This window comes from Camellia sinensis, chromosome 3 (genome assembly GCF_055761805.1).
Source record: "Camellia sinensis isolate YWXY chromosome 3, ASM5576180v1, whole genome shotgun sequence".
In the NCBI taxonomy this organism is placed as follows: domain Eukaryota; kingdom Viridiplantae; phylum Streptophyta; class Magnoliopsida; order Ericales; family Theaceae; genus Camellia; species Camellia sinensis.
The window spans coordinates 131,865,943-131,880,746 of record NC_138963.1 but is presented as its reverse complement, the minus strand read 5'-3'; the positions used below and the strand labels follow the sequence as shown (position 1 = coordinate 131,880,746).

The window sequence follows — 14,804 nt, the reverse complement described above, 5'->3', positions numbered from 1 at the left end:
TGATCCACAGAAGGGGTACCAAACAAGTTGGTATAAAAATTAATAAATGAGGTGTGAACATCAGTACTATGAGTAGACCTAGAACCATCACTCATGACAACACTCAAAATCTTCCCTCTATTGATATTACTTTTCACAGACCTAAAGAAGAATTTGCTATTTCTATCCCCAAGACCAAGCCACTGCACTCTGGATTTTTGAAGAGCAAGGCTCTCTTCAACTTTGCTAAGCTCAATATACTTATTCAGATCCTCTCTCTCTTGGGCTTGCAAAACACTATTCAAAGGGTCTTTGTCAAGTTTATATTGAATAAGATCCAGATTAGTTTTTGCAATTTGAACACGAGTAGATATGTCACTAAAGTCTTTCTTATTCAGAAGCTTGAGACTAGCTTTAAGCTTTCTGAGTTTTTGACAGACCCTGAACATAGGAACCCCTTGAATGTACTGCCCCCAGGTGTTAGAAACAGTACCCAGAAAATCTGGATGTTGAGACCAGAAATCAAAGTATTTGAAAGGTTTTTTGAAAGAGCACTTGGTGGCACTGATATTGACCACTGCAGGGGAGTGGTCAGAGATACCAGAGGGGAGAAACTGGGCAGTAGCCTCAGGAAATTTGTCCAACCAAGCCTCATTAACCAGAACTCTATCAATTTTGGTAGCTATATAGGTCCCCTCCCTCCTATTGTTAGCCCAGGTAAATTGGCAACCACCGTAAGACAAATCAGCCAGCTCAGAAGCATTAATATAAAGCGCATCATTTAAGGCCTTCTAAATCGCCCAAGTGTTCGATTCTCAAGTCCAAAAGGATCAATTGGTTAATTTTCATTCTATTTCCTTTCTTCTCTCTAATTTTCTCTTCTAGTTATGAATAAGAATGTTTCTCTCCAACTCTCTCCGTCCTTCTCCATCCTTCTCTCTTTTGTTCTAGGAATTAATTAGCTTATCCAGCTATTAGTTTCTTTAGCTTAAGTGGCCATGTTTAACTCAAATTAATCATGCCTATCCACGAGGAAAGAGAATTTACTGAGTAATTGTAGTTTAACAATATTAGTTTTACTTATTGGGATGGGTTAGAGTGAGAAGCTCCTCCTTCTCTCTAGAAACTTCGTTTCTAGGGTTTGCATTCAATTCTTCATTGAGCTGCGGGGTATTTACTGATATGGAAACAAACGAATTGGTATCTGGTACTTTGGGTTCCGTAAGTAATAAATTGAGTATACAAACCGATGAGAGAGTAAATGCGATAAGTGGTTTGAGTGAATCTTATGGTGTGCATAGCCCTAAGAGTTTACACTATCTGGAGAAGAGTTAGAGACTTTGGTGGTGCTTGCAAGTAAGTGCGAGAAGAAAGAGCGAGGGGTCACGGCGGAATCTATCCAAGAGATTTCCGATCGGCTTGCAGCGATCAAGGCGAGATCTGCTATGGAAGAGAACACCCAGACTAGTCGTCCTTACCTTACATCTATTCTCGCAGATGTATCAACACCGTTATCCCAAGGGGCTAAATGGTCGGATAGGGTGGAGGAAGAACAACGATCAAAGCTTCTGGATCTCCCAGATAGTGTCGAGGTTGCTAAAAATCGTGTTCTTGCGCATCAAATCGCCTCAATGGGTGTTTCGATTGGGAAATCAACGATCCCCCCTGTTGTTTCGGAAGATATGGAGATTCTTGATCTGGTTTCACAAGATCTGGATCTTCATGTGGGTGTAGAGGGGAGATCTAGAGAGATTGCAAGTCAACATGATCTTGGGTCAGATGAATCAGGTTCGAACCCTAGGGGGTCTGAAGGTAACTCCCGTGGTGGGCTTCAATATCGGGGTCGTGGGGCAAATACCAACTACCGGGGTGGCCGTGGAGGTAGAGGGCAGAACAGAACTACCGAGGTGAGATCGTGGGCAAATGTGGCCTCTGCCTCAGTCAGGTCAGAGGTTAGTCTCAAATATTATCCTCCTAAAATGGAGAATGATAAACTTGTTGTTGAAATGCCTCCTTCTTCCCCCATGGTTAAATGGGAAGCTTGCTTGGTTGGGTATTTCATTGATAAAAACCTTCCGTATACCCTAATCAAGAATAATGCTCTCAATATGTGGAAGAATAAGGGGCTTGTAGAGATTCTGAAGAATGATGATGGTTTTATATTTTTTATGTTTGAAAATCGGGACTGTTGTATTGATGTGTTAGAAGGGGGGCCGTGGTATGTGGGAGGTTTTCTTCTTATCCTTAAACAGTGGCATCGCATGATGAAACTGTCTAAGGAAGACAAGAAAACTATTCCTGTATGGGTGAAATTTTTCAACGTGCCTCTGGAATACTGGGATGGGGATGGTTTAAGTAGGGTTGCGAGTGCAGTGGGGGTCCCATTATTTATGGATCAACTTACATCATCTGGAAGCCGTATCTCTTTTGCTAGAGTATGTGTGGACATCCCAGCAGATTCTGCTTTCCCTGATAGCTTTGCTCTTACAAATGGCGATGACTCTATCAATATCCATGTGGAATACCAAGGAGTTCCATCTAGATGCTTGCATTGTCATGTGTTTGGGCATGACACAAAGACCTGCCTATCTGCTCAAGTGGAAAAACTTGTTGAATTACAGAAGAATACTGAAGAAAGGGTTGAATCTGATGGGGGCTGGGTAAAAGTTAAGGATAAGGGAAAAAGGAAAGTTGGTGACCATTTATCTCCTATTCAGGATGTCCAGGTTGAAGAGACAAGCTCAACTGCATCAAAGGGTCACGGTGTGGTGGCTGAACCTCAGCCTGATCATACTGAGTTTGAACAAACTGTTACCACTGCTACTGTTCAGATAGTTGCATTCCAGCCTGAGGGTGTGGACCATCCCGCAGCAGCAGATTTTATTAGCAGCATTGAGCATGGGGGAACAGAGGCAGAAAGAGCTTCTTCCGTGGAAAAGCAGGGTGGACAAGAGACAGAAAGGCCTAAATCACCGGAAATACTTGGAGGAAAGGGTGTTAGTGGGAAAAATGTGGGCAGTTCCACCAAGAGCAGGTCCTCTGGCAGAAACTCAGGAAGCCAGAGGAAGAAAAAGAGGTAATTTTGTGTGTGTTTTTGTGGTGATCTGGTTGTGTCCCGACTTTTTGTTGTGTTAATCATGTCTATAAATCTTTCTTGTTGGAATGTTAGAGGGTTTAATCACCCTTCAAAACATAAAGAAGTCATTGATTTTGTGAAAAAAGAAGATATTAAAATTATGGGGGTTTTGGAGACAAAAATTAAACTGGAAAATGAAGCTAAAATTTTTGAACAAAGCTTTAAAAACTGGAAATTGTTGTCCAACGCACAACCAGATCTGCCAGCTAGAATTTGGATTTGTTGGGACCCAAACTTTTGTGATATTTTGGTGGTTCAACAGTCAAACCAATTCATTTTTGTTAAGGTGCCTGTTTTTGAAAGCGACCTCAGTTTTTTTGCTACTTTTGTTTATGCAGAAAATAAGCATGAGTTGAGACTTCCTCTTTTTTGTGATGTAAAAAAAATTGCTATCAACCATGCTAGTCATCCATCTGTCTTCCTTGGAGACTTTAATGCTGTTCGGTTTTCGTATGAAAAAATGGGGGGCAAGGAGGGCTGGAATAGTGAAAATGGTGTTTTTAATAATCTCATTTTGGATTCTGAGTTGGAAGATTTGTGTTATACTGGGTGTCAATTTACTTGGTCTAACAAGAGGGGGGGTGGAAATTTTATTACCTCTAAAATTGATAGGGTTCTTGTTAATGAGAGGTGGCTTACTGTTTATCCTAACTCGCATGCTCTCTTTTTGCCTCCTGGAGTCTCTGATCATTCTCCTGTGATTGTGAATTTTGGTTCTAGTGCTGTTAAGCTTAATAAGCCCTTTAAGTTCTTTGATTTTTGGGCCGACCATGTTGAGTTTCGTCCTAAAGTGTATGATGTGTGGCGTAAGTATGTCAGGGGCTCTCCTATGTTTAGGGTCTGTCAAAAGCTTAAATCTCTGAAACCTATTTTAAAAGCTTTGAACAAAAAGGAGTACAGCGAGATTTCTACCAGAGTTGGGGTGGCTAAGGATCAGTTACTTAATTCTCAGAGTAAGCTTGATAAAGATCCGATGAACTTAACCCTTCAAGAGGAGGAAAGGAATGCCTATGGTAGATATGTGGACCTCAGTAAAGCCGAGGAAAGTCTTGCCCATCAGAAATCCCGGGTCCAATGGCTAGGTTTAGGGGACAGGAACTCCAAATTCTTCTTTAGAACTGTTAAGGGGAATGTGAATAGGGGGCGGATTCATAGTGTTGTCCTTCCTGAAGGGGTTAGAGTGACTAAAAGTGATGAGGTCCATAAATCCTTTGTGGACTCTTTCACTAGTTTATTTGGGAAGCCTTTTACTGACCAGTACAATGGGCATGATAGGATTAGTAATCTCATCACCAAAAAAGTGTCTGAAGCTCAGTATCATATCCTTTCTCGGGAAGTTACTGTGAAAGAAATCACTGATGCTTTTCGATCCCTTAAAGCAAACAAGGCCCCCGGCCCTGATGGGTATTCTGCTGGCTTCTTTCTGAAAGCTTGGGATATTGTGGGTAGAGAGGTTGTTGAAGCTATCCAATCTTTTTTTACTTCGGGGGAACTCCTTCAGGAAATGAATAGTACCACCATTGCTCTTATTCCTAAGATCCCCAATGCTGAAAGAGTGGGAGATTTTCGTCCTATCTCGTGTTGTAATACTTTGTATAAGTGTATCTCTAAGATCATTGCTGACAGAATTAAAGTTGTTCTCCATGATCTTATTGATCCTGTGCAATCAGCTTTTGTCCCTGGGAGGAGAATTTCTGATAATATCTTTCTTTCACAAGAACTTATGAGGGGCTATCATAGGTCTTCTCCTTCTCCCAGGTGTGCCATGAAAGTGGATATTATGAAAGCCTATGATAATGTTAGATGGGAGTTTGTTCTAGATGTTCTTAGTGCTATGGGGTTCCCCCCTAATATCATTCTTTGGATAAAAGCTTGCATGACTAGCCCTACATATTCCATTTGTATTAATGGGAGTCTGCATGGTTATTTCAGGGGGGAGAGAGGGTTGAGGCAAGGAGACCCCATGTCTCCGTATCTTTTTGTCATTGTTATGGAGATCCTCTCTAGGATTTTGGCTGAGAAGGCCTCTCACCCTGACTTCAAATTTCATTGGCGGTGTGAGAAAACAAAGATTGTTAATTTGTGCTTTGCAGATGATTTGATGATCTTCTGTAAGGGGGATGTGTTCACTGTTCAGTCTATCAAAATGGGCTTAGAGGAATTTGAAAGCTTATCTGGGTTGTCCCCTAGCCCTAATAAGAGCCACATCTTCTTCTCGGGCTGTGAAACGAAAATGAGGGATGAGATCCTTCGGGTTTGTAATTTTAGCGAAGGTGCTTTGCCTGTGAGGTACTTAGGGGTTCCTTTAGTCTCTACTAAACTCAAAGCTGCTGATTGTGATCAGCTTGTGGAGCGTATCACTAAGAGAATTAAAAGTTGGACTAATAAGTGCCTTACCTATGCTGGTAGAGGCCAGTTGATCCAATCTGTCCTTTTTTCTATGCAAGTGTACTGGACTTCGTTGTTTATTCTTCCTAAGAAGGTCATCCGTTCTTTAGAGAGTCTTTTTAGAGCTTTTTTCTAGTCCGGGTGTGATCTGAAGAAGTATGGGGCTAAGGTGTCTTGGGATAGAATGTGCTCCCCTAAAAATGAAGGGGGCTTGGGGTTTAAATCTCTCCAAGTGTGGAACAAAGCTGCTATTGCTAAACATGTCTGGTTCCTTTTTTCTGGGGGTGACCAATCTATGTGGTGTCTCTGGATTAGATCGTATATCCTCAAGGGTAGAAGTTTTTGGAGGGTTAGGGTGCCAAATGACCCCTCCTGGGTTTGGAGGAAAATTCTTTCTCTTAGGCCCATTATTTACCCTTTAATCAAACATAGGGTGGGTGATGGTTCTAGGGTCTTTCTATGGTTTGATAATTGGCACCCTATGGGTTCTTTGTGGGATAGTTTTGGGCCCAGAATTGCCCATGATTCTGCTTTGGGTATTGATGCTAAGGTTAGCGAGATTGTGGCAGGTACTACTTGGAAATGGCCTTTCCCATCTTCGTGGGAGATAATGGACCTCATTTCTAGTACTCCTCCCACTCTCCTCCCTTCGGGTGGGCCTGATGATGTGAGCTGGAGCCCTACTGCTAATGGTAAGTTCACTATTCAGTCCACGTGGCATGTTTTGAGGACCCATTTTGTTCCTGTGATCTGGTCTAAGCTCCTTTGGGGCCCTCATAATATCCCCAAAGTGAGTTTTGTGGTGTGGATGGCTATCCTTTGCAGATTGAACACTGGGGATAGGTTAAAAATTTTTGGTGTGACCCAGACTAGTGAGTGTGTTTTCTGCCAGCACTTTTGTGAAGATCACAATCATCTCTTCTTTGAGTGTCCATTCTCTGATAGAGTGTGGACCTGCATAAAAGGTAAGATGAATGTTAATTGGCCATCAATTCCTTGGGGTGACTTGGTTCAGCTTATTGCAACATCTGTAAAAGGGAAATCTCTAGGGACTATTATTACCAAGCTTGCATTCACATGTACTGTGTACCAGTTATGGATTGCTAGGAATAATAGAGTCTTTGGTAAGGATATGGTCCCTGAAGAAGTGGTCATAAAGCATATTATGGACATGGTTAGATTCAGGGTTATGTACATAAACAATCTGAAGCCTCACCATACTGATAGATGGTACTTGACTTCGTGGAAGATTCCTCATACTGTGCTGAAACATGCCGAACCTGCTGTGAGGGATGTGAGTTCACAAAATGTGGGTTGAGTGAAAGTAAGCAAATACATTGTGGGGTTTCCTAATGTTTGCTATTGATATAGGTTTGCGGCTAATTGGGAAGGAGCAACTTGAGTGTGTGCCATTTTTTATGAGGGTTGAGTATAGTGTGAGGAACAAATTTAATCCTAACCCACAATCACTAGCCATATTGAGAGGAGCTAACATGTTTATTTTGAATATTCTCTGTATATCTATTTTGCAGGTGTGTGGAGCATCGTTCTTGAGTGATGAGAGTATATATATTTGTGGGTTGAGTGATGAGAGCATATATATGTGTGTTGTTACAAGTAATATGCCCCTGTCTTATGAGTGCTATCGGTTTGGGGATTGGCTAATCCTGTCTTGGTATTTGATTTTGACAGGGTTTATTATAATGTCTAACCACTGTTTTCGGTGTATGGAGTGGCATCAGTGTACCCGTATTGATGCTGCCTGTTTCGGTGATCAACCTGGGTTAGTGAAAGCTGCGGAAGTGTCTATGGTCGTGTTGATGGCTGCTGAAGGCGCCTCTGTGTTTGAAGAAAGCTGTGGAATTGCCTGTTATGCATTGTTTGGACGGTGCTGCATGGGTTGCTGGATATGACTGTGTTGATGGCTGCAAGATGCGCCTCGTGTGTGAAGATTTAATTTCTTTTATGTTTGTCTTCTTTAAGAGTATGTTTGGTACTTTGCCTACCCGTGTGGGGTGTACACGGATGTTCTATGTTTCCTTCCGACTTTTTTGCTACTTAGATATCGGGTGTGTTCATGTCCCTCATTGCCTTTTCATGCGGCACATGAACACACTTTGGTTCCTTCCTATTTTGTATGTCTGCTTTATTTTAGTTTCTGCTTTTTGTTAATTTGTCTAGTTTGATAATGGTTCGGTGTTAGTCTTTCCGGGTAATTTCTGGAATGGCTTAGGTTTTGTTTTCTTTTGGTTCTTGTATAGTGCTTGGTTAGGGCCTGGGGTATGCCCCTTGTCGTGGTGTAAGTTTTTTGTCTTTTATTTTATGACTTATCCACCCAAAAAAAAAGCAAATGACTTAATGTCTTCTAAATCACCTAAGTGTATATATATCTCAAGTCCAAAATGATGAATTGGAGCGCACTTTAATTTTCATCCTGTTTCCCTTTCTTTTCTCTAACTTTCTCTTCTGGCTCCCAAGAAGAAAGTTTCTCCCCAACTCTCTCCGTCCTTTCTCCAGTCCTCTCCCTCTTCTTCTAGGAACTAATTACCTTAGGCAACCAACAGTTGCATTAGCTTAAGCGGCCAAGTTTAAGACAAACTATTCTTGCTTAGCCTCCAAGAAGGAGAATTTACTGAGTAATCGTAGCTTAACGATATTCGTTTAACTTAACCAACTCGTTTAATGTTTTCAAAATCACACCTAAGTATTCAATTCTCAAGTCCAAAATGTTGAATTTCAATTCGCTTTAATTTTAATACTATTTCCTTTTCTTTTCTCTAACTTTCTCTTCTAGCTCTCAAAAAAGAAAGTTTCTCTCTAACTCTCTCCGTCCTCCTCCACCATTCACTCTTTTGTTGTAGGAACTAATTAGGTTAGGCAACTAATAGCTTCATTAGCTTAAGTGGCCAAGTTCAACTAAAACTAACCATGCCCTTCCTCCAAGAAAGAAAATTAACTGAGTAATTGTAGCCTTTTTTTTTTTGGTGGACAAGTAATTGTAGCTTGACGATAGCAGTTTAACTTAAGCAACTCATTTAATGTTTTCTAAATCACCTAAGCGTTCAATTCGCAAGTCCAAAATGCTGAGCTTGAACTCCCTTCAAATTTCATTCTATTTCCCTTTCCGTTCTCTGACTTTCTCTTCTAGACCTCAAGGAGAAAGTTTGTCTCCAACTCTCTCCGCCCGTCTCCAACTTCTCCCTTTTGTTCTTGGAACTAATTGGCTTGGGCAACTTGTCGTTTTTTTAGCTTAAGTGGCCAAATTTAACACAAACTAATCTTGCTTAACCTACAAGAAAGAGATTAGAGATTTTACCGAGTAATTCAGGCTTCACGATATTTGTTTGACGTAAGCACCTGATTTAAGGTTTTCTACATCACCTAAGTGTTAAACTCTCAAGTCCAACATGATGAATTAGAGCTCAATTTAATTTTATTCCCGTTTCCTTTTCTTTTCTCTAACTTTCTCTTCTAGCTCTCAAGAAGAAAGTTTCTCTCTAACTCTCTCCGTCCTTTTCCACCCTTCTCTGTTTTGTTCGAGGAACTAATTAGGTTTGGCAACTTATAGCTTCATTCTCTTAAGTGACCATGTTTAACTCAAACTAATCTTGCTCAGCCTCCAAGGAATAGAATTCACTGAGTAATCGTAGCTTGACGATGTAGTAAATGAACTAATTTAATGTTTTGTAAATCACCAAAGTGTTCAATTCTCAAGCCCAAAAGCATGAATTTGAATTCGCTTTGATTTTAAACCTATTTCCTTTTCTTTTCTCTAACTTTCTCTTCCAGCTCTCAAGAAGAAAGTTCCTCTCCAACTCGCTCCGTCGTTCCCCACCCTTCTCTCTTTTGTTCTAGGAACTAATTAGGTTAGGCAGCTAACAGCTTCATTAGCTTAAGTGGCCGAGTTTAACTCGAACTAATCTTCCTTGGCCTCCAAGAAAGAGAATCTACAGAGAAATTGGAACTTAACGATAACAGTTTGACTTAGGTAGGCAACTCATTTGATGTTTTCTAAATCACCCAAGTGTTCAATTATCAAGTCCAAAAGGGTGAATTTGAATTCACTTTAATTTGCATCCTATTTCCGTTTCTTTTCTCTAACTTTCTCTTCTAGATCTCATCGAGAAAGTTTCTCTCTAACTCTCTCTGTCCCTCTCCAACTTCTCTCTTTTGTTCTAGGGCTAATAGTTTCACTAGCTTAAGTGGCTAAGTTTAACTCAAACTGATCATGCCTAGCCTCCAAGAAAGGGATTTTATAGAGTAATTGTAGCTCAACGATATTAGTTGGACTTGAGCGCATCATTTAAGGCCTTCTAAATCGCCCAAGTGTTCGATTCTCAAGTCCAAAAGGATCAATTGGTTAATTTTCATTCTATTTCCTTTCTTCTCTCTAATTTTCTCTTCTAGTTATGAATAAGAATGTTTCTCTCCAACTCTCTCCGTCCTTCTCCATCCTTCTCTCTTTTGTTCTAGGAATTAATTAGCTTATCCAGCTATTAGTTTCTTTAGCTTAAGTGGCCATGTTTAACTCAAATTAATCATGCCTATCCACGAGGAAAGAGAATTTACTGAGTAATTGTAGTTTAACGATATTAGTTTTACTTAAGCAAATGACTTAATGTCTTCTAAATCACCTAAGTGTATATATATCTCAAGTCCAAAATGATGAATTGGAGCGCACTTTAATTTTCATCCTGTTTCCCTTTCTTTTCTCTAACTTTCTCTTCTGGCTCCCAAGAAGAAAGTTTCTCCCCAACTCTCTCCGTCCTTTCTCCAGTCCTCTCCCTCTTCTTCTAGGAACTAATTACCTTAGGCAACCAACAGTTGCATTAGCTTAAGCGGCCAAGTTTAAGACAAACTATTCTTGCTTAGCCTCCAAGAAGGAGAATTTACTGAGTAATCGTAGCTTAACGATATTCGTTTAACTTAAGCAACTCGTTTAATGTTTTCAAAATCACACCTAAGTATTCAATTCTCAAGTCCAAAATGCTGAATTTCAATTCGCTTTAATTTTAATACTATTTCCTTTTCTTTTCTCTAACTTTCTCTTCTAGCTCTCAAAAAAGAAAGTTTCTCTCTAACTCTCTCCGTCCTCCTCCACCATTCACTCTTTTGTTGTAGGAACTAATTAGGTTAGGCAACTAATAGCTTCATTAGCTTAAGTGGCCAAGTTCAACTAAAACTAACCATGCTCTTCCTCCAAGAAAGAAAATTAACTGAGTAATTGTAGCCTTTTTTTTTTTGGTGGACAAGTAATTGTAGCTTGACGATAGCAGTTTAACTTAAGCAACTCATTTAATGTTTTCTAAATCACCTAAGCGTTCAATTCGCAAGTCCAAAATGCTGAGCTTGAACTCCCTTCAAATTTCATTCTATTTCCCTTTCCGTTCTCTGACTTTCTCTTCTAGACCTCAAGGAGAAAGTTTGTCTCCAACTCTCTCCGCCCGTCTCCAACTTCTCCCTTTTGTTCTTGGAACTAATTGGCTTGGGCAACTTGTCGTTTTTTTAGCTTAAGTGGCCAAATTTAACACAAACTAATCTTGCTTAACCTACAAGAAAGAGATTAGAGATTTTACCGAGTAATTGTAGCTTCACGATATTTGTTTGACGTAAGCACCTGATTTAAGGTTTTCTACATCACCTAAGTGTTAAACTCTCAAGTCCAACATGATGAATTAGAGCTCAATTTAATTTTATTCCCGTTTCCTTTTCTTTTCTCTAACTTTCTCTTCTAGCTCTCAAGAAGAAAGTTTCTCTCTAACTCTCTCCGTCCTTTTCCACCCTTCTCTGTTTTGTTCGAGGAACTAATTAGGTTTGGCAACTTATAGCTTCATTCTCTTAAGTGACCATGTTTAACTCAAACTAATCTTGCTCAGCCTCCAAGGAATAGAATTCACCGAGTAATCGTAGCTTGACGATGTAGTAAAGGAACTAATTTAATGTTTTGTAAATCACCAAAGTGTTCAATTCTCAAGCCCAAAAGCATGAATTTGAATTCGCTTTGATTTTAAACCTATTTCCTTTTCTTTTCTCTAACTTTCTCTTCCAGCTCTCAAGAAGAAAGTTCCTCTCCAACTCGCTCCGTCGTTCCCCACCCTTCTCTCTTTTGTTCTAGGAACTAATTAGGTTAGGCAGCTAACAGCTTCATTAGCTTAAGTGGCCGAGTTTAACTCGAACTAATCTTCCTTGGCCTCCAAGAAAGAGAATCTACAGAGAAATTGGAGCTTAACGATAACAGTTTGACTTAGGTAGGCAACTCATTTGATGTTTTCTAAATCACCCAAGTGTTCAATTATCAAGTCCAAAAGGGTGAATTTGAATTCGCTTTAATTTGCATCCTATTTCCGTTTCTTTTCTCTAACTTTCTCTTCTAGATCTCATCGAGAAAGTTTCTCTCTAACTCTCTCTGTCCCTCTCCAACTTCTCTCTTTTGTTCTAGGGCTAATAGTTTCACTAGCTTAAGTGGCTAAGTTTAACTCAAACTGATCTCGCCTAGCCTCCAAGAAAGGGATTTTACAGAGTAATTGTAGCTCAACGATATTAGTTGGACTTGAGCGCATCATTTAAGGCCTTCTAAATCGCCCAAGTGTTCGATTCTCAAGTCCAAAAGGATCAATTGGTTAATTTTCATTCTATTTCCTTTCTTCTCTCTAATTTTCTCTTCTAGTTATGAATAAGAATGTTTCTCTCCAACTCTCTCCGTCCTTCTCCATCCTTCTCTCTTTTGTTCTAGGAATTAATTAGCTTATCCAGCTATTAGTTTCTTTAGCTTAAGTGGCCATGTTTAACTCAAATTAATCATGCCTATCCACGAGGAAAGAGAATTTACTGAGTAATTGTAGTTTAACGATATTAGTTTTACTTAAGCAAATGACTTAATGTCTTCTAAATCACCTAAGTGTATATATATCTCAAGTCCAAAATGATGAATTGGAGCGCACTTTAATTTTCATCCTGTTTCCCTTTCTTTTCTCTAACTTTCTCTTCTGGCTCCCAAGAAGAAAGTTTCTCCCCAACTCTCTCCGTCCTTTCTCCAGTCCTCTCCCTCTTCTTCTAGGAACTAATTACCTTAGGCAACCAACAGTTGCATTAGCTTAAGCGGCCAAGTTTAAGACAAACTATTCTTGCTTAGCCTCCAAGAAGGAGAATTTACTGAGTAATCGTAGCTTAACGATATTCGTTTAACTTAAGCAACTCGTTTAATGTTTTCAAAATCACACCTAAGTATTCAATTCTCAAGTCCAAAATGCTGAATTTCAATTCGCTTTAATTTTAATACTATTTCCTTTTCTTTTCTCTAACTTTCTCTTCTAGCTCTCAAAAAAGAAAGTTTCTCTCTAACTCTCTCCGTCCTCCTCCACCATTCACTCTTTTGTTGTAGGAACTAATTAGGTTAGGCAACTAATAGCTTCATTAGCTTAAGTGGCCAAGTTCAACTAAAACTAACCATGCTCTTCCTCCAAGAAAGAAAATTAACTGAGTAATTGTAGCCTTTTTTTTTTTGGTGGACAAGTAATTGTAGCTTGACGATAGCAGTTTAACTTAAGCAACTCATTTAATGTTTTCTAAATCACCTAAGCGTTCAATTCGCAAGTCCAAAATGCTGAGCTTGAACTCCCTTCAAATTTCATTCTATTTCCCTTTCCGTTCTCTGACTTTCTCTTCTAGACCTCAAGGAGAAAGTTTGTCTCCAACTCTCTCCGCCCGTCTCCAACTTCTCCCTTTTGTTCTTGGAACTAATTGGCTTGGGCAACTTGTCGTTTTTTTAGCTTAAGTGGCCAAATTTAACACAAACTAATCTTGCTTAACCTACAAGAAAGAGATTAGAGATTTTACCGAGTAATTGTAGCTTCACGATATTTGTTTGACGTAAGCACCTGATTTAAGGTTTTCTACATCACCTAAGTGTTAAACTCTCAAGTCCAACATGATGAATTAGAGCTCAATTTAATTTTATTCCCGTTTCCTTTTCTTTTCTCTAACTTTCTCTTCTAGCTCTCAAGAAGAAAGTTTCTCTCTAACTCTCTCCGTCCTTTTCCACCCTTCTCTGTTTTGTTCGAGGAACTAATTAGGTTTGGCAACTTATAGCTTCATTCTCTTAAGTGACCATGTTTAACTCAAACTAATCTTGCTCAGCCTCCAAGGAATAGAATTCACCGAGTAATCGTAGCTTGACGATGTAGTAAAGGAACTAATTTAATGTTTTGTAAATCACCAAAGTGTTCAATTCTCAAGCCCAAAAGCATGAATTTGAATTCGCTTTGATTTTAAACCTATTTCCTTTTCTTTTCTCTAACTTTCTCTTCCAGCTCTCAAGAAGAAAGTTCCTCTCCAACTCGCTCCGTCGTTCCCCACCCTTCTCTCTTTTGTTCTAGGAACTAATTAGGTTAGGCAGCTAACAGCTTCATTAGCTTAAGTGGCCGAGTTTAACTCGAACTAATCTTCCTTGGCCTCCAAGAAAGAGAATCTACAGAGAAATTGGAGCTTAACGATAACAGTTTGACTTAGGTAGGCAACTCATTTGATGTTTTCTAAATCACCCAAGTGTTCAATTATCAAGTCCAAAAGGGTGAATTTGAATTCGCTTTAATTTGCATCCTATTTCCGTTTCTTTTCTCTAACTTTCTCTTCTAGATCTCATGGAGAAAGTTTCTCTCTAACTCTCTCTGTCCCTCTCCAACTTCTCTCTTTTGTTCTAGGGCTAATAGTTTCACTAGCTTAAGTGGCTAAGTTTAACTCAAACTGATCTCGCCTAGCCTCCAAGAAAGGGATTTTACAGAGTAATTGTAGCTCAACGATATTAGTTGGACTTGAGCGCATCATTTAAGGCCTTCTAAATCGCCCAAGTGTTCGATTCTCAAGTCCAAAAGGATCAATTGGTTAATTTTCATTCTATTTCCTTTCTTCTCTCTAATTTTCTCTTCTAGTTATGAATAAGAATGTTTCTCTCCAACTCTCTCCGTCCTTCTCCATCCTTCTCTCTTTTGTTCTAGGAATTAATTAGCTTATCCAGCTATTAGTTTCTTTAGCTTAAGTGGCCATGTTTAACTCAAATTAATCATGCCTATCCACGAGGAAAGAGAATTTACTGAGTAATTGTAGTTTAACGATATTAGTTTTACTTAAGCAAATGACTTAATGTCTTCTAAATCACCTAAGTGTATATATATCTCAAGTCCAAAATGATGAATTGGAGCGCACTTTAATTTTCATCCTGTTTCCCTTTCTTTTCTCTAACTTTCTCTTCTGGCTCCCAAGAAGAAAGTTTCTCCCCAACTCTCTCCGTCCTTTCTCCAGTCCT

General features: G+C 39.5%; 1 protein-coding gene across 1 annotated transcript; it reads left to right on the top strand.

Annotated features, from left to right (window-relative positions):
• The first annotated feature begins 485 nt into the window (after positions 1 to 485).
• Positions 486 to 7,416, top strand: LOC145821835 (uncharacterized). Its single transcript, XM_082918408.1, has 6 exons — positions 486 to 696; positions 1,309 to 3,055; positions 3,149 to 5,543; positions 5,658 to 6,797; positions 7,036 to 7,066; positions 7,196 to 7,416. The coding sequence occupies exons 1-6, from the start codon at positions 486 to 488 to the stop codon at positions 7,414 to 7,416; spliced, it is 5,745 nt and encodes a 1,914-aa protein (XP_082774534.1).
• Positions 7,417 to 14,804: the final 7,388 nt, after the last annotated feature.

Bases quoted from the DNA above. Each gene is read 5' to 3' on its own strand.
- LOC145821835 (XM_082918408.1), top strand. From the start codon at position 486: ATGTTGAGACCAGAAATCAAAGTATTTGAAAGGTTTTTTGAAAGAGCA. The intron at 697-1,308 runs GTAAATTGGCAA...TATCTGGAGAAG, and splicing joins CCCTCCTATTGTTAGCCCAG to AGTTAGAGACTTTGGTGGTG. The intron at 5,544-5,657 runs GTCCTTTTTTCT...TGTGATCTGAAG, and splicing joins GAGGCCAGTTGATCCAATCT to AAGTATGGGGCTAAGGTGTC.